Below are 26608 nucleotides of genomic sequence, written 5' to 3' on the forward strand. Positions count from 1 at the left end.
CAGCAGATACTAATTTCACTTTATATTATTCTTTGCCATGGAGGCCTTTATTTAGATCCAGTAGTGGCTGAAGACCCGTTGCTGTGAGTGGCACAACTGCACAAGTCGCTGAAGTTGGTGCCCTCGCCATCTGCGTGCCAGCCACCGCTTGTAGCACTGGCGCCTCCAAGTACTGATGGTCATCTTGGGAGGTGGCTTTGGTCGCTGCTGGAACTGATGGAGTGTTTCCCCAAGAAGCTGCAAAGAATGCTGCTGGTGGGAAGTGCATGAGCCAGGATGGCTGGGTGAGGGGCTCCCGGCAGGGCAAACAACCAGCAGGAAGGGGCAAGTAGAAACATCATCCCCTGCTCCCAACCAGTTATCTGCTGGTCTTCCTGCTTGGCTGCTTTTCCTGCCAAGCCTCCTCTTCCTTCCATCCCCCTGGCATACACATCCAGTGCCTACCTGCACAGTGGGAGCTGCAGCGCTTCGTCACTGGGACTCCCGTCCGCCATGCTGCACCCTGTGGGCAGGGTGCCGTTGTCTGGGTGCCTGCTGAGCTGGATATCATGGAGGCTGCTCCTGGGTCCGGACGCTTGGGCCTTGTGCAAGGCCAGAATAACCTGGGGCTGCCGGGAGCTCACACAGGGTAGAGGTTTCAAGATGTGATTTTTGCAAACTAAATTGCTCTTTAAGTTATATTTTAGTTCTTACTGTCCGTATTTTCCTCAGTGTTGTGCTCCTACATGACAAATTATGTGCCATATACTATTTTTCCATGTAGTAGGTGTTTTTGATGCTCTTCAACCTGACTTCTGAATCACTTCTTTAGAGTGAGGTGCTGTTGGTATTTCATTTCAGCAGAGCCGTTCCTGGTCAGCATCAACAGTCCAGCGCTTTATGTATTTTCCAAGCCTAGAGATTTGTCACTTCCCATTTCTTTACTATTAGGAACTGAAAATCAGATAGGAGGGTTCTGTGACAATGCACAAAAAGATAACGCAAATTAGAAAGATTGATATTAGAAAGATTGTCCCTCGTAACTCACTGCTGACGATTCTCTTCTGATTTCGTTTGTGTAGGTACTTCCCATCAAGGTGGCTATTCCCATGACGCTGTGGTCTATGCGCTACAAAAATGTGGCATTCGTCATATTGACACAGCAAAAAGATACGGCTGCGAGTCTCTGCTCCGAAAAGCCATCCGAGAGAGTGGTGTGAGGCGGGAGGAGCTCTGGATAACCACCAAGCTGTGGCACAGTGATTATGGCTATGAGAACACAAAAAGAGCCTGCCTGGAGTCATGTGAAAGGCTTGGTGTTAAATATCTCGGTACGAACTTTTCCATATCGCTCACTTACTGCGCCTTCTGTGTGAGTATCGGCAGAGGCGAATGAGTTTTCTCAGGGATTGAGTAGTACAGGTAGATCACAGTAACAAAATTCTGCCTCAGTTTACACACGCGCAGATTTCTTGTTCTGTTTGCTCTCTAGGAAAGTCACCTGCATATAACTGAGTTTCTCCTTGTTGCAAGTGTTTACAAACAGATGAAGGTATGTTTTCTAAATGTACATTTCATTGTTAAACTGATTCCAGGATCCACTACATGAATTTGATATATTGTTAGAACACCTGAAACAAGGATTCATGAACTTTACAGTAATTTATTGGTAACAAGGCGATAAAAATGCCTAAGCTCTTGTGCGGTCTGTTGAATCTCAAGGAATCGGAGTCTTTCTAAAACTTATTTTGTGGGGCTATTAACTTTAAAAAATTCTGAATACCTGCCTTTGGTTTGGTCTGTCTGACGCAACATACTTTGAGGGAAATGTTCCAGTATCTGCAAGGCTTTAGAGGGCTGAATCTGACTAATACCCAGTTAGTTATGCTCTTTCAAACTCACCCTGATCATAAACTTCTTGTAGTCAAGGATGTGATGTTGTTACCCCCTCATTACACAGGCAAAGGGCTGCAATAATGATGTCAGTTAATTCTGTACAGCAGGTCACGGGAGAGGAGGTACCTGATAAAAATGAACGTGGTCTTTTTAAAAATGCTTTCCCTGCTTCTTCCCAAGCTGGAAAAGAAACTGGAGGTAGAGGAAGATGAATTCAAGTTAACAGTCTAAAATTACGCCACTGGTGGAGATGGTGTTTATGCTGATAATCAGGGCATAATTGGCCGAATCATCAGACATTATCTGTCAGTGTCCTGAAAAGCCTTATTGTGCTCATCTTTGCTCGCCCTGTCCCCCTGTTACCAGTAAATAACCTCTGATGAGGAAGTGGACAGGTTTGTGATGTGCAGGTTTTGCAGCATCAGTGGCATGTAGCACTGGTGGCAGCTGTGTGCTGTATTCACCGGCTCTTGCTTGGGTGCATTGCACGATGAAGGGGGAAGAACCTGTATCTGCTGAAGACTGACATATTTGTGTGCACATCTCTGGCTCCATTCCTCATGGAAAGGTGTCCCTTCACTTCCTGCACAGGTACAGAATAATGCCAAATGAATCAACATCTGTCCTGTGCAAATACAGGTCACTACAAAGAGACTTTCATAAACAAAGCTTAGAGCCCTGGCTTTCTCCTCTAAACTAAGAAATAACATGTTTCCTCTCTGCTTTCTGCTTCTTATGTCTGTGTTTGCTTTCTTTTTCCTCCTGCTTGCATGGCGCTGAGTGGCGATGGGAAGAAAACTGGACTCGCTTCCAGGTGATTCCTTTCAGTACGACGACTTGCTTTGATTTTCTCAGGTAGCAGACATTGAAGCAGGTGCTCACACTAATACTCACTTTACACATTGCTGCTAGGCAGAAATATGTGAGACAATGGAAAAATCTGAGACCAAGAAATGCACAAAAACTGTCACCGTGCGAGTGAGTCTGTGGGCTGGCATGAACAGAATGTCAGTTTGTCTGATACGTTCAGCTCTGGGACCTTTCCTCAGAGTAGTAAGAAAAGTTAAGGAGTATTACAGTTCCCTGGGCATTTTGCCTCCATACTCGGGGGTGTTAGTGTGAGGGGGTGTTTTAATACCCTCACCCAACTTCCCTCCTTCCTCACCCATCCTCCACCTATGTGGAGATGTCTGGAAAATGTATAAAGCTGAGCCACCACACAGTCTGAGAGAGTGACCAAAATCAGTGCTGCCTTCAGTGTGCTTTAACTGGGTGACTTGTAAACTGCAATGGCTTGGGCAATCCACCGATCCAGCCATGAGAATGGATGGGATGGCAAATGGAGCCATGGTCTTGGCTCCTGGAGGTTAATGCCTGTTGGATTGACTCCACAGATGTTTTTTGTTAAACACAGTATGATCTGCACTCTCAAACAAGAGGGAAGGTTGGGTTCTGTGTTCAGTGCTGTATGGCTGATGGTGTAGACCCTTCGGGGAGGTGCACACATGGTCTGTGTCGTGGGGTTCGGGGAAGGCATCAGGCTTTAGGGAGTCCTGTACCTCCTGTCTGAACGTGCCCTGCTGGAAGGTGCCACTGGCCGCATCTCTAAGCAAAGAGTGGCAATATCCTGAAAGGTGAACTTTCCAGGTGTTTCAAGAATGCTTAGAGTAAGAGCTTTTTTTGGGAGATTTGGGGGTTACCACAAGACTAACAATAGTAACTGGGATGCACAAGGTTGGTTTGAAAAGCGGTTATGAGTTTGTAGAACTAATCTTTGATGTCATAACTCGGTTTTCAATCATTTAGTTACAGACGTGTTAAAGCTGGCAGGTTTTCTGTGAAATAGGAATGTGGAATAAATTTCGTGGACCTAAATCAGAGTTTCCTGATTACATTTTGATATTAACCAAGTATGTGGTGGTTCACAGCATTTCCGTAAAGACAGATGGTTGATGTAGATTACTGAGGATCCTTCTGTTTTCTATCTGTGAGGTTAGACCTTGGTATTGGAGGGAGGTTCGGCCTTCAGGAGACTGCAGAAAGAAGCTGTAGGAGCCCTGGAGCCCTGGCAGGTAAATGTGCAGCCGAGCTCTTCGTTCTAAGGAGAGTCCAGTTAATTTTATTGGGGATCCTGATGGGCTCCGCTGTCTGTCCACGCTGGCTGAATGAGGCCTGGGAAATGGTCAGTGTGTTAGCAGTCTGTAGCATGCCAGCCATTGGAACATGGGAGCTGCTGAAAGAAGCCACAGCTTTTTGAGAGAAAGTGTGGTGCATGTAAAATACTTTATGAAACGATTCTGATAAACACTTTTGGGGCCAATGGTATTAGGACAGCAGTGTTCCAGGATTTTTATTTGAATCAGGAGATTGTATATCCATGAGAAGCTGGAAAATTGTATTATTTGTGGGCAGTGGTTGTAACAGATACTCTGCTCCCTGTGTTTTCTAAATGTGGTCCTCAACTAGCAGTCGCAGTAAACCAGTATGGAATGGCAGCAGATCTTACGGGTTTGGCAGTAGCGGAACACATTCCTTGGGATTTGGATCAAACCTCCAAATAACTACTTTTTGGATGTGATCTATGGGCTACTGAATTCATAAACAACTTTATACCTACTCCCAGTTCAGACTGTGTATGAACTGTGAACGCTTGAGAGGCTGCTTCTACCTTGATCCTGGTTCCAACAGAATCAAAAACCACCACCACCAAGGAGGTTGGGCAGGGGAGCAGAATGCATCGTGTCCTTACTCAGTGCACTGACAGTGGGGAAAAACAGGGACAGTGCAATCGTTGCACTAAGATAACTCTGCTGAACACTGGAAATATACCCTTTTGCTTGTCGGTTTGGTATGAGGCAGAGCTTGTTCTTCCAAACCAGGTTTGTTACAGTGAGGTTTGTATTGTGTTAGGAATTGGAATGGAATGGCAAACCTTTATTTCCATGCCAACATGCTGTTGGCTTTTGAATGTGTGAAATGGCCCTGTACTCTTGAGGAACTGTGGTGATTGTGTGTGCTGCAACCACCAAGAAGCGCTAAGTCGCTCTGTTTTAAATGTCGTGTGAAAGCAGTTCACATGTTAATTTTAGTTTTCCTGCAGCACTGTGTTTGACATTTAAATGAACTTCAGGCCCTCCCTTACCCCTGCACCACTACAGCTTGATGGTCTGTGAAGGATGCTGTAAATGCAGAATTTGATTGTCAGTATTTGGGTGTTTCTCTTCTTTCTCCAGTGCATCCTCATACTGTGAATCATTGATGGATTTATTTTGAGTTAAGATGATTTTGTAAAAAATACAGCTGGAAGCCTCCAAGTGGTGATTAATCTGTGCACTACAAGGCACAACCCCATCACTCTCGACGGGTAAAATGTAGTCTGCTCTTAAAACCCTCCAGTGATACTTACACAGTTTTTGGTTACTGGAGCCTTAAGCGATTTTGATAAATAACTTAAAACTAATCTCTTACTTCCAAAATGAAAAGGAGCGTTTTGTAGGTGCCATCCCTCCGGAGGGGAAATAGTTTAAGCCAAACGAAATGTGTGGGTGAGGTGCGAACATGTGGACAGTTGTGAGGTGCCTACGGGTTTTATTGGCCTGCAGGGGTTAGGGAAGGGTTTCTAGAGATGCTGCTCGGTTTATTGAACTAGAGCGGCAGCTCCGTTGCTCGCCGCAAGTGCCTTGGCTCCTGGCTGGGGTGGGGTGGCTGCGGGTGGCCTGCAGCAAGGCGGCTCTGTCCAAGATAAGGCACCTTTGCCCCACATCTTTCCCAACGCTTCTTGCAGCGAGGACTGCGCCCTGTGATCCAGCGGATGCTGTCTAGCCCTAAAGGCAGGCATTTCTAACTGTGAAGTCATTTTTATTCCAACAAAAAGCCTAAATCAAAGTAAATGCGATAGGGTGATGTGGACATCACGTACCCCAAAGCGTCACTTTTCTCTGTGAGGACCAACACCTGATCGTGTTTGCACTGGAGGTTTCGGCCACTGGTAGAGAGGAGGGTGATGCACTGTGTTGTTTAAACAACCAAGGCAAGAGACTTTTCAGTTCTCAAACCTTTTCACAGTCATTTGTCTGGGAGTGCTTCAGCTTCTTGGGCTGAGCTCAGAGCATCTTCGCATGTGCAAACGCACATCGTGGCGGTTTCTGTGAACGTGTGCAAACTGTGATGACTGAGTGCTCAGGCTTTTGGAAAAGGGGATTTGGTGGAATTCTCTGGACTGGAATGGGAACTGGTGTATTGTAGTGAATTCATGTTACCTTTTCCTCTTAAGTCGAGGTGTAATGTGTGTTTGCAGAGGTGGAAAGCTAAAGCACCAGCCCAGTGATGCAGTAATCACTAGTGCAGGCCTTGAATGTCAGTAACAAAAAAATACAGCCAAGGATCTTACAAGGAGGTGCTGCAGAGGGATGGTGCCATGCATTCAGAGAACAAAAACCTCTGCTCATTGCAAACAAATCTGGTTTTTTTATTCCTTAACCCTGTTTGAACTGCCATAAAAGGAATACTGCAGAGCACAAAGGCAATGATGCACATCAGTCGTGCATGTATTTCCTTTTCCTGTTTTCTGTCAGACCGAGAGGCAAAGACCAGCACCTCTGCCTGGGAGTTACCTGTTTCATCTGCAGTTAGGGTTTAACTGGAAATGTCATTGTTTGCAAAGTAGCTCCTAAGTTTCTCTGTCAGAACATGTAGCCCAGACTTACAAAGCAGTTACAAGTCTTGTCATTTTTTAAATCTGGGCAATCTGATTTGGAACTCTGAGTCCAATTTATGTAAATTTCTCATTTTTAATATTTGTTGGAAATGCTTCCTTTTTCCATAGAAGGGTTGTCTTTTCTTGCATGAAGGCAAAAAAAGCAGATTTCCTAAGGCAGCTAGTTTCAATAGCAGCATGGATAACTTTATCTACAGTAAATCTGAACTGTGTTGGGAATCGTGCTAACGTTCTGTAAAAGGCAGTAAAGCGTAATTCTGTTCCTTGAAAATGATACTGTTTAAATGCTTTAAAAAAATCATAAATGCCACAAAATTATAGCAGAGAAACTGCATGAAAGAATGTGCTGTGATTTCCATCAGAAATTCGTAAATGGAAGTATTCTTTCCAGAAGGGGAAAACGGGCCCAGTGCAGAGGGGGTGTGAAGCGTCTGTAGAATGCCAGGCATCTCTGTCCTCCGTAAACCTGGGGGCTTGCAGCGCTTCAGCCACAGCCCGGCCTTCATTCCAGTGACCAAAACCCCCGGGGCTGAAATGGGGCTTGTCATGTGTTGGAAGTTTATTAGGTGCGTGTGTGAGGGTGAAATCCTGGTTATCGACCAAGACCTGTGGTTACCTCTGGTTGCTGGTGCAGTGTGATGGGTCTCGTGATGGAGCTCAGTGGATGTGCTCAGTAACCACCCTGAAGCAGGAGTTGTGACCCTTGCGGGGTGAAAATGCTGCTTCACGTGGTTCGGTTGTTGGATTATTTCGGGTTTGACACTTGAGTGAGCAGGCTGGTTCTGTTCCTTTTGCAGATCTGTATTTGATACACTGGCCCGATGCACATGTTCCGGGTAAAAGCAATCGAGAGGCCCGAGCTGAGACCTGGAGAGCAATGGAGGAGCTCTATGAGGAAGGTGAGGAAATAATGAAAACCTGTCCTGGCAGAAGGAATTACAAAGCTTTTCGGGATTTGGGGAATTCAGAGTGAGCTGTTCAAAAGCTGAATTTGAACTGGGTGCTCATGTTTCAGTGGGATTTGGGGGTGTGTTATGTGAGTCTCTGGAAACTGCAGCCTTAGCATTGTGGTAAGTTCAATGAGAGAGCGTTGTGTGGCTGGTAAATAACACACTGCCGGATCCTGCCCGTGAGAGTGGTGATGGTGTGCGTGCTCGCTGAGGAAATCTGCAGATGTCCTTGAAATGGATATGCTGCTATGGACCATCTGTGTGGAGGCCACCTCTGATTTCAGTGCCACTCATATGGTTTACTGCCTTGAGATTTTTTTAATCGTATGATGCCATTTTCCAATTCATCATACACTGTGGTACTTCATAGATTGGACTATGTTTTAGAAAAGGTCAGCAAAACAAAACAGCTCAATGAGGGGCAAATACTCTACTGCAGATTCTTTGGTACTGACTTTTGAAAAAAAATACTTCAAAGAAGGGAGCTGTTCTCTCCAGTCCTGGCAAGTGTCAGTCTGATTTGGGTGCACGGCAAGCCTCAGTCTGTGCTCGCAGCACTAGGAATAGACTGCTCCGGTCAAAACTTATCCTGCAGGTTTTGGGGGAGGATTTGCTCCCGAATGTGCAGTATTTTTAGAAACCGTGTCGTAAGAGAAGGGCCTGTCATGCAGCTCTTGGGCAATGCGGACCACCCTGTTTACAGCTTCAGAGAGGTTCCGTGGAGAGGGAGAAGGCTGCTTGGACTGAGTGTCTGTCCACTAACCTGAGTGACTGAAATCGTGGGTGTAGCAGAGTTGTACAGGGGCAATGATGGGCTCTGTGCCACAGCCAGTTTCACCGGAGACATAACTAATCCTGTGCTCTTACATGTCAACCCTTCTGCCACTTCTGGTCTGCCTCTGGAAAGACAGAAGTAAGCTCTTTGATACATCTTTTGTTCTTGCTTTTTATATTAAGCATAAGGGAAGTTGCAAAAAGTGTTTTCTGTAAGGGATTACGACATTCAGTTTTTAGACACTCCACAGGCCTAATGTTGCAGTGCATCAATGAGTCCAAAGATGGATTATTTGACAGGGGACTTCAGCTTTCCATTGGGGTTTTTTCTGATGAGTGTTGAAGGTGGTGCACGTCATTGGTGTCCAGATATGCCACCCTGATTGGCTGCAAACAGGATGTATTTTCACCTTCTATTATTATTTCTATCCTATTGGCTTTATTCTGCTTTCGTGTATGTGTCATCTTTCCTGTCTCGTACTACACTTTCTCTCTGTGTCTTCCTAATGGGAAAGATGGTGAGCTAAACAGTGGTCTTCCCACGTGACACTGGAATTACCATTGCTGGCCTTGCAGGCAGAGGGAAGATGACATTTCTTTTTTGTTGCTATGCACGGTACCCCTTTACAGACATCCCATGTTACATCTGTTTCTTGCCATTGCTTTTCATCAGCAGTTCTGACAGATTGCATGCTGCTGCCCTCAGTCTTCTTCCGAATTTAAGCACTCCGTAGACCTGCAACTCAGCTGAGCATAAGGTTTCCAGCCCCGGTTGTTTAAATTACCTCAGTGAGATTATCCCCACGGGAAGGAAAATCTATTAGTCTGGTTGAATCAACGTTAGAACCTTAACCTCCACGGTTTTGCTGTAAGGGATATGGCTTTGGGGCGTCCTGACCGTAGCCATGTGTTACTGACATGGTACGCAAATGCTAACCGCTCTGGAGATGGGAATGCAGTGATTCCTGAGGAAAATGTTAAATACTGTGCTTGCATGGTTAACCACTAGACTTTCCACTGAAGCTTAAACACTGGCTGCGTATCTCTGTGTCTTGCTATGTGTTCTGTGAGGAACATGTTAGCACTGGTATGCACTGAATTCAGGATTTGGTCAAAATCCTTACTCAAGGGGAAAAAGTTATCTTCATTTTCTTTTCTGTTGTAGGACTGATAATGCAGGTCTGTCCGCAAGAGAGTTACCAGATGGCTGAAAGATCTCAGTATTGACTTAAGTCTTTGGTCTGGCGGGAGTTAATGAGATTTTCGGTCTCTATTCACAGAGCGTTTGAGTGCAGATATTTGAAAATCTCATTCTGCCAACTTCAGTTGAAATCCAGGTTAATATTTATTCTGCAAAATGCCACTTGCCTGCATCAATAATGTAAATCATTACATACGTAAATAAATTGTAAAATACTTCACAATGATGTAAATCGCTAATAGTCTTTTTTATGGTTATTACTGATTACCCTAGGCGGAGGGCAGGTAAACTCTTAGCACCCAAGACGGTCAGTCTTTAATGCAGATTTTAACACTCTGTTGGTATAGATTGGTCAGAAGTTGGCACAAGAAAAATCTCAACTGCATCTACATTCACAGCTTTGAGATAAGTTATTTTTTTAGGTGACATCTATTCAGCCGAGTCGGTTTGAGAGGCAGCACGTTGCCGCAGAGACGCGGGGCTGCAGCAGGACAGCTTGCCGGGTGGCTGGCTCCTCACCCAGCCCAGATGGGCAGCTGGGAGTTTGTCCCCTGCCCAGGGCAGCAGGCTCTGGCTTTTAAGAGTCTGCCCCAAATAATAAAAACTGTGACAAGTTAAAAAAAAATCTGAATTATTTGTCAAAATTATTAAAATAAATATTTTTGGGAGCAGGAAGCTCGTGTAAAAAGTTAAACAAAACTCAGGTTACAGTGAGTCCAACTTCAGTGAATGCCGGCGTGCCTCTGGCTGGAGGGGAAAGGGCAATTTGTTACCGGGATGCAGCACGTGCCGATGGGAGGTGCGCATTCGTGGAGATGTGGGGTACCCTGGATTTAGCGTTTCTTAGCACCTGACTGCTCAGTGGCACTTCCCAGGTACACGCGGCGGAGGTGCGCGGCTGAGCTGCGTAACATCGGCACTCGTAAACAGCGCGTCCGGGTGAGAGCTCCTTTGCTGCCACTGAAAAATCCCCGCTGTGGCTTACCACTGACCTGTGTTTGTGTTTCATCAAAAGGAGCTGGGGCTTAACTTTTTTCAAAAGAATCCCTTGTTCTGATACAGTTTAAAGAGGAAACACGAACAATTTAAACGGACAGCATCAATGGTATTTGTTAGATCTGGTTACCCTCTGCAGCTGATTACGTGCCATACTGAACTTGGGGGCTGCACTCCTTGGATCCAGTGGTCCAGTAATTCCTAAGCTCCTTCTGTGTCTATTCCAGCCTCTTCCTATGAATTCAGCTCCCAAGTATCCCCTTGGCCTCTCAGCATGTTTCGTCTCCCCTGCCCAGCCCAGGAGGTGAGGGACAGAGCAGCTTCGGGGGGCACCCCCAACCGGGCTCAGCCCAGCGCAGTGCGTGGTATCCCTGCAAACCGCCCCGGGTCTGCCTGCTGCCCCTGGGCTGGGGGCTTGGAACACGTGGCAGAAGGCTTCATGTTTTAGCTCTCGCCCAGAGCTGGAATCCACTGGAATCCCAGTGCAGCTCGGCAGCAATCTCAAGATCTCGCTTCGGGATAAAGCAGTTTCCTGGGATCCTGGGCATAGTTCTTGAGGTTTTTCATGAGGGAGATGGAGAGGAGGGCGTGCCCCAAAATGCTCCCAGGGAGTCTGAAGCCACTCTTGTCCTTTACTGCAACAGGATGACAGAATACATTTATGATCTATCTAAAAATCACACACCCTGAAAGTCTCACCTCCTGGAGGTGTCTCAATCCCTCTGGGCTGTGTCTGGAATGTGCTGCACTGTCTTTCTGGTTTGCCTTTGAGCTACGGAGTCTTTGGCTAAACTTGCTCATCTGTTATTTTCTCCTGGCTAAATCCCTCAGTATGTTTCTTAGAGTCCATTACAACCACCAGCATCTTTCCCTCTCTGTCCTGAAACTTGTATATTTTTACTCTCTATCTCCTCTTCCCTACAAGCACGGCAAGGTTGTAGTTGTAGTATGTTATTTTAGTAGTCCTGTTGTATAGCCAGAGCCCAGTCATTACATTTGCTGGTTTCCTGTAATGCCTTTCCAGGGAAAAAACGTCATACAGTCCTGTCCACAAAGGTAGATACATATTTACAGCGGTTGTGTCATTCCCGAGCGTGAACCAGAACTTAAAATTGCCTGTCCATTTCCCCCGATCCTACAGAAGGTGTATTAGAAGCCTTATTCGTCACATTAATTCATTTTAACAGGGCTTGATCCATGAGACGTTTGCATGCTGGTTAGGAAAGGATTCTGTGCAGACGTTCCTGGTTTGCTCTACAGCCTGTTGTCTCCCACAAGTCCTCAGGCCCTGGGATTTGTGTGCATTTAGGCCCAGCCTTGCTGCTGGCGGGAGCTGTGCCATCTCCGAGGGTAGCTCAGGGATCAGGATTCTGCACCTGGTCTTGGAAGTCAGCCCAAGTGATGGGAAGACTGTCTGATGGAAAAGCTCCCACGGGACTGCAGTGGTTTCTACGGATCAGCCATTGCAGCTTCTTTATGTTAGGAATTAGGAACAACTAGATGGGGGAGGATAACTGTTACTTTCTGGGCCGGTTTCGAGTTGCTGTGTGTACCTGCCAGGAGGAGACAGAGCACTGCCTGCGCTGAGAGCTCCCAGGAAAAATGCAGGTGATTCCTGACAGGCCAAACTGACAGATTATTCGTGGCAGGAAAGCTCTTCCCGCTACACTGATTCCTGCTAGCTGGGGACAGCACAGTTTTAAGAACTCCTGCCTTTAAATGCTGTTGTGGTTGGGAATGCAACATTTCTGGGTATTTTTGCTGTGTTGTGTGTTATGTTAATCTGCTCCGGGCTGACTGGAGCTGTTTTGAAGGAGCTGGGTGACTCCGCTGCTGCGTGTGCATGTGCCAAGGGATGCAGTCTGAGGGAAGGAGTCTCTGCACTGCAGTGCTGAGGGGCAGAGTCTAGCCGTGTCTCTGTTCAGCAGCCTACTTACATCTTGTCCTCTAAAGAGTTATGGGATAAACTGCTGAGGGAGAAGGGAGGAAAAACTTTAGAGTTTTGGTCAGCGAGCCATTTGTGTATAATAACCGGTTCTTTTTGCTGTAGCAGCTAAAGTCAGCCAGGATCCTTCAATATCAAGGCTGTGGTTTGAATTGCTGTGGTCTCGTACGCTGTGATTTTGCAGAATTACCCTCTCGGGTACCTCAGGACAGAGGCTGGCCTGCCTACAGGACCCCTGCCAAGACACACACGGGGAGGCAGATGCTCCCTCGAGGCTTGCTGCAGAGTTCCTGTGCAGGCGTTTGCGGGTGAAAGCTGTGTGGCATGCTGCTTCGCCAGGGGAGCAGTCAGTGTGTGCTCACCAGAACGGCTCCCGTCCCAGCAAAGTGACCCTGTCCCTGCGCTGTGCCTGCACTGCGCTGCTCCTGGCTGGCCCTCCTCCCCGCAAGCCTTCGTACACATGATTACTTGTGCCTCCGTCCAGAAATGCTGGGAAGGGTGAGGGAATCCCGCCAGCTGCTGCCTGAAGCTGGCAAGAGCAGTGATGAGGTGGTTGCTCTGATTTCAGAGCCATCCTACCAACAGTATCATTTTTTGCTCATCTCTAGTGCAAGCAGCGCAGCGTATGCTTTCACAAAACACTCGTGCTTGCATCAAATTCCTTACTGCGTTAACGTAAGGTTTTGTTCGACACAGAGAAATGCTCCTCAGGATTAATGCAATTATTCCATTCATGTCTTAGTTGAATAGTCTTCATGTGTGACTTGATGAGAGCCCCAGGAAGTAACAGGAATTGTTTAGACCATAATGGAAGCTGTGTCACTGGGGTCTTGGAAAACGTTACCCTTTGCCCAATTCCAGGTATGAGAAGAAATCTCTCCAACCTTACCAATGCTCGCCTGTTCATCTTTGGGCACAGACCTTCATCTCTTCCTCCTCCATGTTCTTTCCGTTCCTAAACGTTCGAGTGAGGGTTCAGTAAACCCAGTGCAGTTTTTGTGTAGGTGGCAGGGATTTCTAGTACATCCTTTCCTAGATGGCATGTTCTGCTTTTATTCTACTGAAAAATGACTTTAAATCTATGTGCATATTGCCAGATGATGCCCAGCTGACAGCTCACAAACGGGTGTTAGAGCCTCACTAGATGTTTGCCTCGTGTGCTGGTTTTGGTACAGGTCAGACCTGAGTGCATGCATGTAAGTTGCCCTAAAGTTTTAATAAGTAAAAAGCAAGAAACTGAGTTTCCTCAAAATGCATCTTTTTGACACTGTCTAAGCTATTCTCTCTGCAGATGATGTCTCGTGGGCTTGTTATTACCAGAGATGTGTTTTCTTGGGTGGAAGGTGTTTGCAGTTGGTGAGGATGTTGGTTGCACCACACCCTGTTGATGAGATAAGATGGCAATTAAAGACGTAGGCAAGAAGAAAAATGCCTACACACACTTAAGTTAAAGATCACAAAGAAGTCTTAAATCATGGGTAATATTTTATTTAAGAAGAAAGTGCCAGAGTACAGGTCACTTCGGTGCAGATGTTAAAGTGGGAACAGATCCAAACTTGGCGTGAATGTCTATGCTCATTTGTTGTGTTTTGATCTTTTCTTGTTTCCTTTTTGCATTTTAAGGACTTTGTGGGTAATTCTGAGTGTGAAAATAAGCCCTTTTGTTTCATGATTATTGCAGTGTATGGCTTGTGCTTCTTCTACCAGCACTGAATCCTTTCTGTCAAAAATGTAGGTATGACTTGTTGCTTAGTGCAGGCATCTCTGTCCCACCCGGAGGTGCCAGTGAACACACGAACTCTTGGGAAGAAGGCAGTGCTGAAACCCATTGCACAGGGAAGCCCTTGTCCAAAGGAACTTGGTGTCTCAAAAATGAGGCATATGACCTGGGGAATGTCTGTTTTGCCTGTGTTGAATTTCCGCCTCAGACCCTAGCTGGGGTAAATCAGTATTGCTGCACTGACATCAGGCAGCTTGTGGTGACTCAGCCCAGGAGTTTGAGCCTTTTAAACCTGTTCTGTTTAGAGTGTGTTTCGATGTGCTTCGAGCCGGCACAGGAGAAGGGAATACCTGCACGAGTACAAGGGAATCGGTTCAGTTTTGCAAACAGCTGGACAAACAGCCTTTTGGTGGATTTGTCTTAATCTGATGTGGTTTGTAATGCCAACTCGAGAAAAACGTCACCTTACCTAAGGTGGTGGTGTGGGGAAGTTTTGAGAATGCGCAGGGTCAGAGAGACAGGACAGCTTAAGCTGCAGATGCTGCTCACTTGCCGTTCAACACTTGTGTAGGCGGAACTTTGATTATGGCTTTGCAGTCAGAGCTGGTAATTGGACTTGTGCTCTCCTGTTGTCCTCAGTTTATCATGGTTCACATGTGACCTGCAGCAGGAAAAAAAGGAATTGTAGTAGCAGGTAAGGCGTAGACTGTGGTAATGAATAGGATAAAGAGAAATCCTCTGGGGGAGTGTCATGGTTTAACCTCAGCTGGCAGCTAAGCCCACCCAGCTGCTCAGTCACGCTCCCCCGGCGGGATGGGGGAGGGAATCAGGAGGCTAAAGGGAGAAAGCTCCTGGCTTGGGGTGAAAGACGTTTAACAGGTAAAGCAAAAGCCACACACACAAGCAAAGCACAGCAAGGAATTCCTTCCCCACTTCCCGTGGGCAGGCCGGGGTTCAGCCATCACCAGGAAAGCAGGGCTCCAGCACACCGAATGGTGACCGGGGAAGGTAATGCCATCACTCCGAACAGCCCCTCCTTCTTCCTCCTACTCCCCAGCTTTACCTGCTGAGCAGCTGTTGTTTGGGATGGAACATCCCTTTGGGCAGTGGGGATCTGTGTCCCCGCCCACCTCCTCGTGCACCCCCAGCCCCCTCACGGGTGGGTGGGGTGAGGAGCAGAGAAGGCCTGGACTCGGTGCACGCACTGCTCAGCAACAGCTAAACCGCCCCTGTGTCACCCCCACTGCTTTCAGCACAAATCCAGCACACAGCCGTGGGCTGGCTGCTGCAAGGAGAGTTAACCCTGCCTCGGCCAAGCCAGCCCCAGGAGGAAGCATCCTTGTGTGTTCACTTGCCACAGTCTGTGCGTCTTAGACAGGACACTTGGCTTTTTGGTGTCCGTGTGTTTTAGTCTGTGAAATGAGAAAGTTTTATTTCATAGATTTAGAACTTGATTCCCTCTGGGTTCTGTCCCAGAGCTGTCTGCTGTATTTACCAGGGCTTTGCCTTGCAGGCTGCGTGTGGGGCACACTCGCCCACAGCTCTGGTTTAACAAGCTGTGCCGAAATGAAATCCTGTGTGGTTTCTGAGTAATGCCGTTTGCCACAGCAGAGGTCTTGGCCTGCGTACCACAGCGTGGACCTTCCCAACCTGTGTAACCTCCGTCGGGAAAGACACAGCTACTGCAGTTGACCTCTTGTGAAAAGTGGGTCCGTCTGCGTGTCCGTTCTGTGGCCTGAACAGAAGGTACAACAGAGTGGGCTCTGTTTGCGGACGTGGGAACTCTCCCTTGCCCTGACTCATGCGGAGCAGCAGGGAAGGGGGGGGAAAACAGGCTCCAAAGACCCGCTATCCGGTTTTGTCATGTAAAAAGCCTTTTTGATCTGCACTTTGTGCAGTTGCTATTCCAGAAAGCATTCAGGAGTTTGTAACCTCGGTACTGGGGAAAGATAGGGCTCGCTGTCCTTGGGCAGCAGCGCTGGGGTGCCCAGGCAGCGTTTGTGCCCTGCTGCAGGGCTCACGGTGCCCGTCACGCTGCTTCTGAGTCAGTGTGCTACCAGGTGAGGGAAATCCTCAGTCGTTCGTTCCTTTGTGTTAAAACACATTCTCAGCTTCATTCCCGACTGGGCTGGGAACAGCCTGGCAGCAGACCCATCGCTAGGGACAGTGTGGTGAAGTCGCGGCTGGCGGGGAGGCCGAGATCTTTCTGTGTAGAATAGCCAAGAGACAGTTTTTTTTCCCATTATGATCAACCATTATTTTGCAAGTATGTTTTCTGACGTGTCTTGCAGAATTTCGTGGTAGATTTTCAAAGCTGGATGAAAAATTCCATTCCCCCATTTTGGTCAGTCAGTTTTTAGGATGCATAAGGGAAGTATCGTCGCCAAGTTTTCCTCCAAAGCCGGAGTCATGCGGAGTGGGACAAACCCCAAGAAGCTTTAGGAGGTAATGGGGAATGGCAAACTATGTTTGTTGCACCTGGCACTCACTGAAAACCTGCTTTGGAGGGGCCAAACCACTCACTTCCTCCAGCAGATAAGGAGGAAGCTTTCTCTGCCGGCGCCGGAGCTGGAGCTCTGCGCCGGTGAATGAGGCAGCATGAACGGGAGCGTTTGGGGGGACTGCAGCTAGCACACTGCTCGCTTATCTCGGGGGACCTGACCTGACCTGCAAGACTGGTCAGGTCGGTCGAGCTAGAAAGAAGTGTAGGCTCAAACCACACGCCAGCACGACAGCTGAGATGCAAACTGCGCCAGGGTTGTCCGAAATGGGATTTCTAAGCACACTAAATGGGTATTACATGGAAAATGTGATTACAAATGCCTTTTCAAAGCATTCAGGTGGTTTGGAGAGCCACGACACAAGCTCTGGGGAGCCTACCTCTGGGAGAGCTCTGGAGGAGAGTAGATCTGCCCGCCCCTGTTGTTTCAGGGCAGCGAGGTTGTGCAAGTTTCTCAGTAGGTGATAGCGAGGCAGCGAGGTAGGACCCTGTTGTGCAAGTTTCTCAGTAGGTGATTTTTAATTTCTACTGCTGGTGTGATGGTCTGGTGGCACGTTTGAGCAGAGTCACAAGCGTTGGTCTGTTGCATAAGACTCCACAGCTGGAGCTTCATTTTCTTGTCTGGCATTTTCTAATTCTTCCTTCTGAGGAATTGCTCAGGCAGGTGTAAATGTGGAAATAACTCTGGATAATGTCCTGCTCGAAGGCGCTTTTTCCCAGATTTGGACAATGCGGAGCAACTGTGTTAGTCTTCCACCAGGCAGATGGAAACAATCCTCTAGAGCAGAATCCATTGATTGTTCGTTGAAATTCAGACTCTGTTTTTCAGGAAATTCCAGTGGTTTGAATCCATGCTTCCACCGTGCATTGAAATCAGATTTTTCATACCATCAGGCTGTGCAATTGTCTTTATATCGACTGTAGTTTATATTGTCATTTAATACAAAAGGCAAAACTCTTTAACTCGCTTGTGTTGGACTGTAGCTGAAGACAAAGCAGTGGAGCTGAAATGAAGGGCTCAGACCTTACAAAACTCAACACGTGGGCTTAAGGACAACAGATTTTTGGAACTGTATTCCCTTAAGAAGAAGCCTTAACAAAATGCTGGTTCCATAAAAACATTAAAATTCTGATTATTGATTCTGATTATGGCAATTTGCATGTGGCTTTCTCAGCAGGACATCACTGAACACGGGTATGCGGGAACACGGAGTTTAGTGGGGTGGCCTCGTTGAGTGCGAAGACAAAACATCACAGCCCTGGAATATCGTGATGGGACAGCGAACTAAAACCTTATCAGTGACTGAAATGAAAGTGTGGAACAGGCCAAAGCCTCTGAGAAGGATGCGAGAGGCAAAGCATCTCAGAGGTACACTGGGGGGACAGGACTGGCAGCTTTCTCTGGAAGGGGCCAGGTTTAATATGCCCTTTCATGGCTGTGACGGAGTTTGGGGTTATTTCAGCCTGAAATAAAAGCTGTGCTCCTGCAGGGCAATAACAGCGTGGCTTTGTAACTCCCCAGCTTCCAACCACAGACTATAATATTTTGGTTATTTGTGTTAAATATTTATGTTAAAGCTGCCAGCATTTCTGGCTTCTTCGGCACAAGGACTTGTTGGTGTTGGCACTCCAGGGATTCTGCCAGCAGGAGACAGAAGCTCAGGTTTTGCTCCTTCTGGCAGATCACATACAGATTATGCAGATGGCTACAGTGCTGGTTGTACCCTAATGATGTTACACCTCCTGAATGCTGACACTGTGGTAAGGGACAGCTCTCTAGCTTTTTAGCTGCTAATGTATTTCTTCTTTCTGTATTCTAGGGAAGAAACCACGTTAAAATGATGCCGTGTCTGCAGTCTTTGCTGCTGTGCATCTTGCCTGCTGCTTCTGCTGCGCTGTCACGTTGTATTCATATGGGTTAGGGACTTTTGTTTTCAGGGCTTTAACAATCTGTTTATGATAATGAGCAATGAACTGTAACTTCCTCTAGTGAACTCACAGAAGTCTAGAAAAATTTCATTTCTTGGGTTTGCCCAGGGAAATCTAACCTGCAAATTCAAAATACTTTGTAGTCTTCCAGCTCACATTTGTATATGCCAGTTTATAGTCTACTTGCAAGTTGGGTTTTTAAATACGTTAAACGTCTACATTTTAGGAATAAGTACTTGGTTGGAACATTTTTCTCCAGCATTTTTGTTGGTTTTGGCTTCAAGTGAAATTCTCCTTTTTAATATATTGACATCTCCCAGTTGCATTTGGAAGTGCTTTTATGCATCTGTATTCCTGTTCCAATCAAGGCAGCCCCACATAGTTCCCTGCTGACCTTAAAGTAGTGATTCTGCCTGTGGAATGAGGGCAGTTTGACTCCAGAAATCACTGCTTTTACATCAAATGGCTGAAATTGTCCAACGACTTCTTTTTTTCTGAAAAAATAACAGCATAACTTTGGGGTTCGCCCCTTTGGATCTCGCTGTAGACGGTTGGATGGGGCGTATGGATGAGCATGTGTGCGTACGCTGCGTTGGCCAGCAGAGCCGCGGGATTAACAGCGGTCACACGCTTTGAGACGCGTTGTCCATCTGCAGTTACAGCCTGAAACGTGGGTCAGGTCACTCAGGACGAAGCTGACATGCTGAAGACATGAATTATTGGCTGTGCGCAGCCCTCCCCAGCTCCAGGAGAGCCCCGCCAGCCTGACCGCAGCTGCCTTCACGTGTGGCGCGCTGAGCCATGTGGAGGGGCTGCGGGGGCGGCAGGCGGGTGCACGGTCTGGGCTGTGTCCCAGGTGAGGCCTGAAGGAAGACATGGGCTTTCAGGCCTCGGCGCTTCAGTGTGCACGCCTTTGTATCACTTAAGGTTTATTGTAAAAATAACTTCTGTCCCCCGTGGGCTGTTTGCCCCCGTTTGCAGGACCTGAGGAATCCAGCTGTGTTTGAGCTGCTCGGTTCGTGTCGGATCCTGCTCTCTTAATTGAGGTTTTTCTGCTGAGTTTTGCAGCACCCGGCAGCGCCGTACGCAGCGTCACGCGGCTCGTGCGGCCCCACGTCCTTGTGCTGTACTGCTCACGCCTTATTAGTCTTCTGCGAGTGTTCCGCACTGCCTTAGTTTTGGCAAGCTGCTCGGAACACCATTTCCTTCTTTTCATTCTGGTGGAGTCCAATTGTTCTTTGCTTACACTACACCAGCCTTTCCCAGAATTTAGCCTGGAGTTTTTATACACTGGGGAGTTTCCCGTGTGTTTAGATTATAGACCGATTTCCTAGTGGGACTGTGACGGAGCCATGCTCTCAGGTAACGCTGTCAGGCAGCGCTTGGCTCTACAGATGTGATGCGCAGAATCGTTTTGTCTCTCAGCGATACTTTTCAAGCCATCCTCCCAAACAGTTAGGATTGTCCCAAAACTGTGGCTTGTTCTGTTTCTCATTAGGTGTGTGTAGATCAATTGGCGTAAGCAACTTTCTTGTCAGTCATCTCGAGCAGCTGCAGGAAGACTGTGTGATTACTCCACATGTTAATCAGGTGAGCGGGTAAATGTATTTAAAGTACTGGGTTGGGGTTTTTGCTTTGGGTTTTTTGGTTAGTAGTCTCCTCTCCACCCCTGTGCCTGACAGACTCCACCCCAGACCACCTACTCGTACCATTTCTTCACTTTGATTTCTAGGTGCGTGTTAAAAACCAGTCAGGAACGTGACCCCAAGTGAGGGGGGCAGTCCTTCCTCCTCTTTCTTTGTCCCAGGCTACTTTGTTTGTGGCTGGGCTTAAGGCGCAAACAAAGGTCCGCGTGCAGTTTTTGATGTTAGCACAGCTCAGAAATAAAATTCAAGGGGCACTGACTGTTTAGCATGTCCGGAGTGAGCCAGGTTCTGGGGAGCCTGTGCTCAAATACTCCAATTCCTCCGTGCAGTACTGAGAGCCTCGGGTGATTCCACATCGTGCAAGGGTGAACTTTCCCTTTGACCCCCTACTCCATACTCCTGTTTCTAAAGGCCAAACGTTGCAAACAACCACTGTATTGGAGGGAGGACGTTCAGAGTGATGGCGTTACCTTCCCCGGTCACCGTTTGGTGTGCTGGAGCCCTGCTTTCCTGGGGATGGCTGAACCCCGGCCTGCCCACGGGAAGTGGGGAAGGAACTCCCCGCTGTGCTGTGCTCGTGTGCATTCCCACTGAGAAACTGACTGGAGCCCAGACGCAGGGGCTTTACCTGGTGCAGAGAACTCCCGGCAGTGTAAAAAAAAATGTTGTGTACCGCCATCTGTGCTCACGTGTCAGGATTGGAATTCAGTTCAGCTTCTCCCCACGGCGCTAGGACTGTCGTGACACCGGCACAGACTGTTCCCAGTGGCTGAGCGTGCAGCAGGTCAAGCTCCAAAGGACTTTATCCAAGGGATGCCAGCTTTTTACACACAAATCACTTGGGTAGTGCTAGGGACGATCAGGATCCTCCTCTACCACCATGTGATGGACAGCCCTCGCCTGAGCAGCGTGTGGTAACTGAAATAGCAAGGGTGGGGCGAGCCAGGAAGTGGGAATTATTATTTTGAGGGGAAGCACATGTGGCCACTCACCCTGTGCCTCTTGCAGCTCAGGACGCTGGGCCCTCGCACTCTGCTAGAGCCTTCCAGAAAGGTTTCACTGGAAAAATGCATTCACAAGTGCTGCTTTTATTTTCTGCATTTGATTATTTTAGTAGTCTTTTTAAGAAGAAAAACACTCACTACTCCCAGCACACGTCTGCGTGTGCCAAAATTCGATTCGCTGAAGGTGGGAGCCGCGATCCGGGAACAGCACGGGTATAAGGGTCCTGGGTGGGGGCTGGCGGTAGCTGCATGTGCTGCTGGGGACGTCTCGCCGTGCTGGTCTGCTTTAAATGTTTCTGGTGTAACTGCTGCCTGCAACTCTTCTTAGACCAGCAGGTGAGTTCTGCTTGCAGCTACGTTGGTGATAAAGTAAGTACCCGATGCCACCAGGGTACTGCAGACTTTTCAGCATCTCACCCCAAATACACCCTCTCTACTTAATGTTTTCTAGGCGGTGTTATTAGTTACACTTAGTGTAAAGAACATCTACTAACACTGCTCGTTACTGTGCTCATAATTCAGCCAGCCACCCTGCTTGCTCCTCCTCGTTCCCCTCCTAGTTCTGCGTTAAAACAATGAGACTAATTTCTAGTCAGCCCAGGTGCGAACAAGTGGGTTTGACCTAAACATTGGCCATACACGTAAAAACATGGACTGCGAAGGCTACTCAAAGGTCAGGAGACATCAAAGGTTGAAGACATGGATGTGCCTGCTGCGTGAACCCTGTTCCCGCGTCCCCCTAGTAATTGAGGCGTGAGCCGCTCGGGCTGACTCAGCCCAGCCTGCCGAGGCACAGTCCTTTCGGAGCGCGGCCAGCCCATTGTTCCCGATCATTGTTGTCTGGGAAGACAACATGTACTAAAGATGAGAAACAGGAAATGTGCATTTGTCCTCTCTGTGGCAGAAGAAATTTTCCAGATTCCATGTGCTGAGGTAATTGTTCGGAGTATTTTTCCTCAGAACGCGCAAGAGTTAGATCACTGGGACGGTGGGAAACACATCACGGGTTGCGCGTGGTGTTAACCGCTGCCCATTTCCATCTGAGGGCAGGGGAAGGTACGCTGCTTACGCCGTGTAAACTGGGATGTACTGAGGTAGCATAGTGAGGAACACCCCAGAGCTGCCCTTGGCGTCTGCTGCCTGCCAGGATATGTGGCTCTTCCAGATCCTGGCTTTCCAGTAACGTCTGTTTCCTCTTGCTTCCAACTGTGTCTTTGCAGCTTGTTACTTTTTCTCTTTTAACTGGGTCTTGGCAGTTTGTGATCTTCCTTCCTACAAAGGGTGTCCCTCACCCCTCATCCCGCAGCGCAATGGCTCCCCTGCACCGCCCCCAGGACGCAGCTACAACCCAGGGCAGCAGGCTCTGCTTCCGAGCTCAGGCCCTCCTCCAAAGCAAGTTGTCTGTTGGTCTCTGGCAAACCGGTCCCTGCCTGCCCCCTCCCCTTGCCTGTGCAGCTCAGGGATCCTGAGCAAAAAGCGGGAAGAGGACTGGGGAAGAGAAGGTCGTCCCTGCTCCTCAGTAAAGGTGACCTGAGGCTGGTGCGTTGGCCTCTATTTCTCCAGCTCGGAGCAGAGCAAGAGTGCGAGTCCAGCTGCGGGCCAGGCAGACAGCTGCTCCGCGCACCTTACTTCTGGGGGAAGCGTGGAATACGTAGTAAACCATTGTGCCAATTCATGGCAAAATGCCTGTGCGTTGGTCTCCTTCACGTGCCTTACGGGACCGGTAACCTCCATCTCTCCCACAGACAGTGACTGCGCTCATCTTCTGTTTTTAACACGAGAGAGAAAATATTCTCATGTACCAACGATGGTTTTTACTAAAAGTACGCCCAAGGCTTTTACTGAAGTTGATTTCTCTTTATCCAAGGTGGAATACCACCCTTTCCAAAGACCTCAGGAGCTGGTCGATTATTGCAGGAGCCGAGGTATCGTTTTTGAAGGCTACTGTCCCTTAGCCAAAGGTGAAGCGCTCGCGCATCCCAGTGTCCTTCAGCTGGCAAAGAAGTACGGCAGGACTCCGGCGCAGATCTGCATACGCTGGAGTATCCAGGTGACGGGGGAGGTGACACCGCGTCCCTGCTTGGGAGCAAAGTGCGACCGGCTGGGGTTTGTGCATCCAACCAGAATTCGCACAAGGGGGGTTGCCCTCGGTGCGGTGATGCGTGAGCTCACCGTGCCGTACCGGACGCTTGGGCTGTAGCACACTGAGCGTGGCAGGTTTGTAAATGAGCAGTCTGGCTGTAGAGAACACAAACAGCTGCCGGTAAGAGATGTTCCCAGACTGTTACAAGCGGTGGGGGCATCATTCCGTTGCTGTCACTCAGCATGCGGCTCTGCCGGTGGAATGCTGCAGCAGGACATAAACCACATCGTCTGTGTTGGAACTTGGTGCAGTGTGTGTCACAGCAGTTAGAACAGCGTATCAAAAAGTGCATGTTCTCTGAAAAATGAACCTGGAATGTCTTGAAGTGTTCTGGAAAGGTGTTATTGTCTTTGAAACTCTGTGAAGTTCAGTGATGAGAAACATTATGTGTTTCAGAATGGGATCGTCACTATTCCAAAGTCCACAAAAGCAGAAAGGATACAGGAAAACTGCAAGGTAAGATTCGGTTGTGCACTCAGCCCTGACTGACAGCCGAACTGCTGATTTCAGTGCTTGGGTTTGCCTGACCGTTTTCCTACACCAGTTTTGCCCTGCGGCAGGATCCTGACCCTTGTTTTTAATTTCCTTTTCATACCAAATGTTTTTAATTCACTATTTCATTTTTATCTCCATTTCTCTAATCTCACAGTGTGCTTTCTTGGGGGGAGGGGAGGGGAAACCACAACCACCTTATTGTTGCCTCCAAAAATATCGTAGGGGTATGAACTGTTTGGCAGATCAGGAAGAAACTTTGTAAAAGGATAGGAAACGCCTGTCTGCCAGTTAAATCAGAGTGTGTAGGTGTAAATCACCGCACGCGGGGGGATTTCTAGTGGCTGTGCCTGTGCGTACAGCTCCTGCCGGGACAACCTTGCCTGGTGCCAGCACAGCTGTTTGTGGTACTGCCTTGCGAACCAGCTCCGAGAGCAAGGCCAGGCTCAGAACCCTTCCTTCTTCTTTTTATTGTACTCTCCCCGGTGGTGTTTTCATTCCAGATTAACTCTGGTGTTTACACTTCGCGCTGTGGCCCCACCAGTTCATTTTGCAGAAGTGAGGGAATGCGTTGCAGCCAAACTTAGAACCCTTCGGCTGGAGAAGGGGCAGAGCTGGCACAGCGACCAGATGTTGTTTATCACAGCCCTTGCCTGAGGCCAGAGGGCTGCAAACCCCGGTCACAGGGGCTCCAGATAAAAATGAGTCGCCAAAGGCGCAAAGCTGGAGCCTGTCAGCTTTGTGGGAAATTGGCCTGTGACAGCATATAGGAGAGATTTCCAGAAGGAAAAAGAGAGACAAATTCTGCCTCACATTAAATGAGTCTTGTTCAGTTTAACTAACACACATCCCTGTCTCTCTCCCCATTCGGGATGTTGACTGTATGTGCGTTCCCCTAGGTGTTTGATTTTACGATAGCGGCAGATGACGTTGCAGTCCTGGACGGAATGCATGACGGGAGACACGTTTCCTGGGACCCAAGCCTTGTTGTGTGAACGCAGGTTTGAGCTTTCCCTTAGCCAGTCGTCAGCGAGCCACGCCACATCATTTGTGTTCAGGGAAGGCTGCAGTACGAGCGGAATCGCAAGAGTAACGCCTGCTATTCATGCTAACTGACGTGAAACCCTTAACACTACTAACGCCAAGAGAGATGTCACATTCCTCTCTCCAGTCCCGATCCATAGCTCAGTGCAGCTCATGCAAAGCTTCCTAGCGATGGTACCGACCCTGCATCCAGCCTTCCAGTCAAAGAGCGTGAGGATGTATCCCTTTAACAATGTAAGAACATGTGCTGCCTGCTAGTGTAGGACACGGGTGTTAGGTACAAAATAATCTTTCAGAGACTTTGTTAGAGGGATACAGTGTATGAAGAAGAAAAAGCTGGGTGAAAAAAATGTTAATACCACTATTACGGGATTTATACTGTACAGTGTACTGCAAATCTCCATCAAAAATGTCATCTCGCTGTAATAAGCAACATCTGAGCATCACCAACAGCTTTGGTGCACATTACTGTGTAATAGTGGCATTGACCCAGAGAATTCTCTGGATACTCCTTACTGGCCTGTGGGTGTAACAAAGTCGAAACCTTTCCAAAAAGTCCAGATAAGCCTCCTGCATGGCTGAGAGGTGAGCAGCAGGCTCTGAGAGCCAGAGGGCCTCGCCGTTACTACTGATCTTTGCCTTAGTGTAAACTCTGGGGAGTTTTGTGTAGCTTCTAGGAGAATTAGTTTAGCTTTCATTTGGATTTGTCCGGGAAACCACATCAGGAGACTGTGCTGCTCCTCAGCTCCTCTGACGCAACGCGTGTGCGTACAGAGGTGGATGTAGGTACATGGAGTTTGCAGATCTGTTTTGAGAATACGTCTGCAGACTCCTGTCGGCTGAGTATTCAACTTGTAGTCACGTTGGTTTGATATTTTAGGAGTTCCTGTGTCTAGAAAGGTATGGAAAATCTGCCTGTGATTTATATTGTGTGTGCACTTCCTGAGGCAGCTTTCCCAGTGCTGCGCTGCTTTAGTCATATCGCGGAACAAAGCTCCGGAGTCCTTTATCAAGAAGCGGCTTACGGCGAGGGTATATTCCAGCCTGCATTGTTCGCCCGCCCAGTACGGCTTCCACACAGCTCGGCTGAACAACAGGCCGACTTACCTTTGTGCTAACAGCCCCTCGGACCAACTGGCTGGGCTTCCTGGTAAACACTTCCACAAAAAATTGTCAAGAGTTGCCTCTGGAATCCTTCACATATTGTTTGGTATTTTGAAACGGGAGCTGTCGCAGGGAAGGCTGTGCTCACCCGTACAGCATGCTGTTCCACGGTACGCCATCCCAGAGTAAGGGTCTCTTCCAGCGTTTCAGATGTGGGCTGCAGTGTCTGGGAATGCCACTCTGGGAATCTGAACAGCTATGGACCTGCCGTACCTGTTGTGAGGAGAGGTACAGCAGTTCCAAAATAAGGCTTATGTATCAGATTCCGGTAATTTTTAGGCTTTTTTTAGCTATGGCAGAAAATGATGGCAACGGCCAAGTGAAAATCAGAAAGGTTGCCCAGAAACACACCTTTCTGCCAGCTAATCCTGCTTCACGGAACAGTACCTTAGGGCTGTGGGAAGGGCGTTCCTGGGCTGTTGAGGGCCTCCTCGCTTTGCGGTGTGTCTGAGCTCATGAAACGGGGATGCCAAGTGCGCGATGTGCCCGCGCTCCCTCGGCGTGGCTT

The 26608-nt window shown here is 48.1% G+C and overlaps 1 protein-coding gene across 1 annotated transcript; it reads left to right on the plus strand.

Moving 5' to 3' along the window:
• Positions 1-1061: 1061 nt before the first annotated feature.
• On the plus strand, positions 1062-24887 carry LOC104502700 (uncharacterized oxidoreductase ZK1290.5-like; the record flags this gene model as incomplete). The annotated part of the gene is made up of 6 exons (XM_010152192.1): positions 1062-1310; positions 7390-7491; positions 20106-20197; positions 23125-23307; positions 23797-23856; positions 24792-24887. Coding segments are annotated over 6 exons (782 nt in total), but the record flags the coding sequence as incomplete, so codon positions are not given.
• Positions 24888-26608: the final 1721 nt, after the last annotated feature.

The sequence above is a fragment of the Eurypyga helias genome, unplaced genomic scaffold, assembly GCF_000690775.1.
Source record: "Eurypyga helias isolate BGI_N326 unplaced genomic scaffold, ASM69077v1 scaffold8105, whole genome shotgun sequence".
NCBI classification, from domain to species: domain Eukaryota; kingdom Metazoa; phylum Chordata; class Aves; order Eurypygiformes; family Eurypygidae; genus Eurypyga; species Eurypyga helias.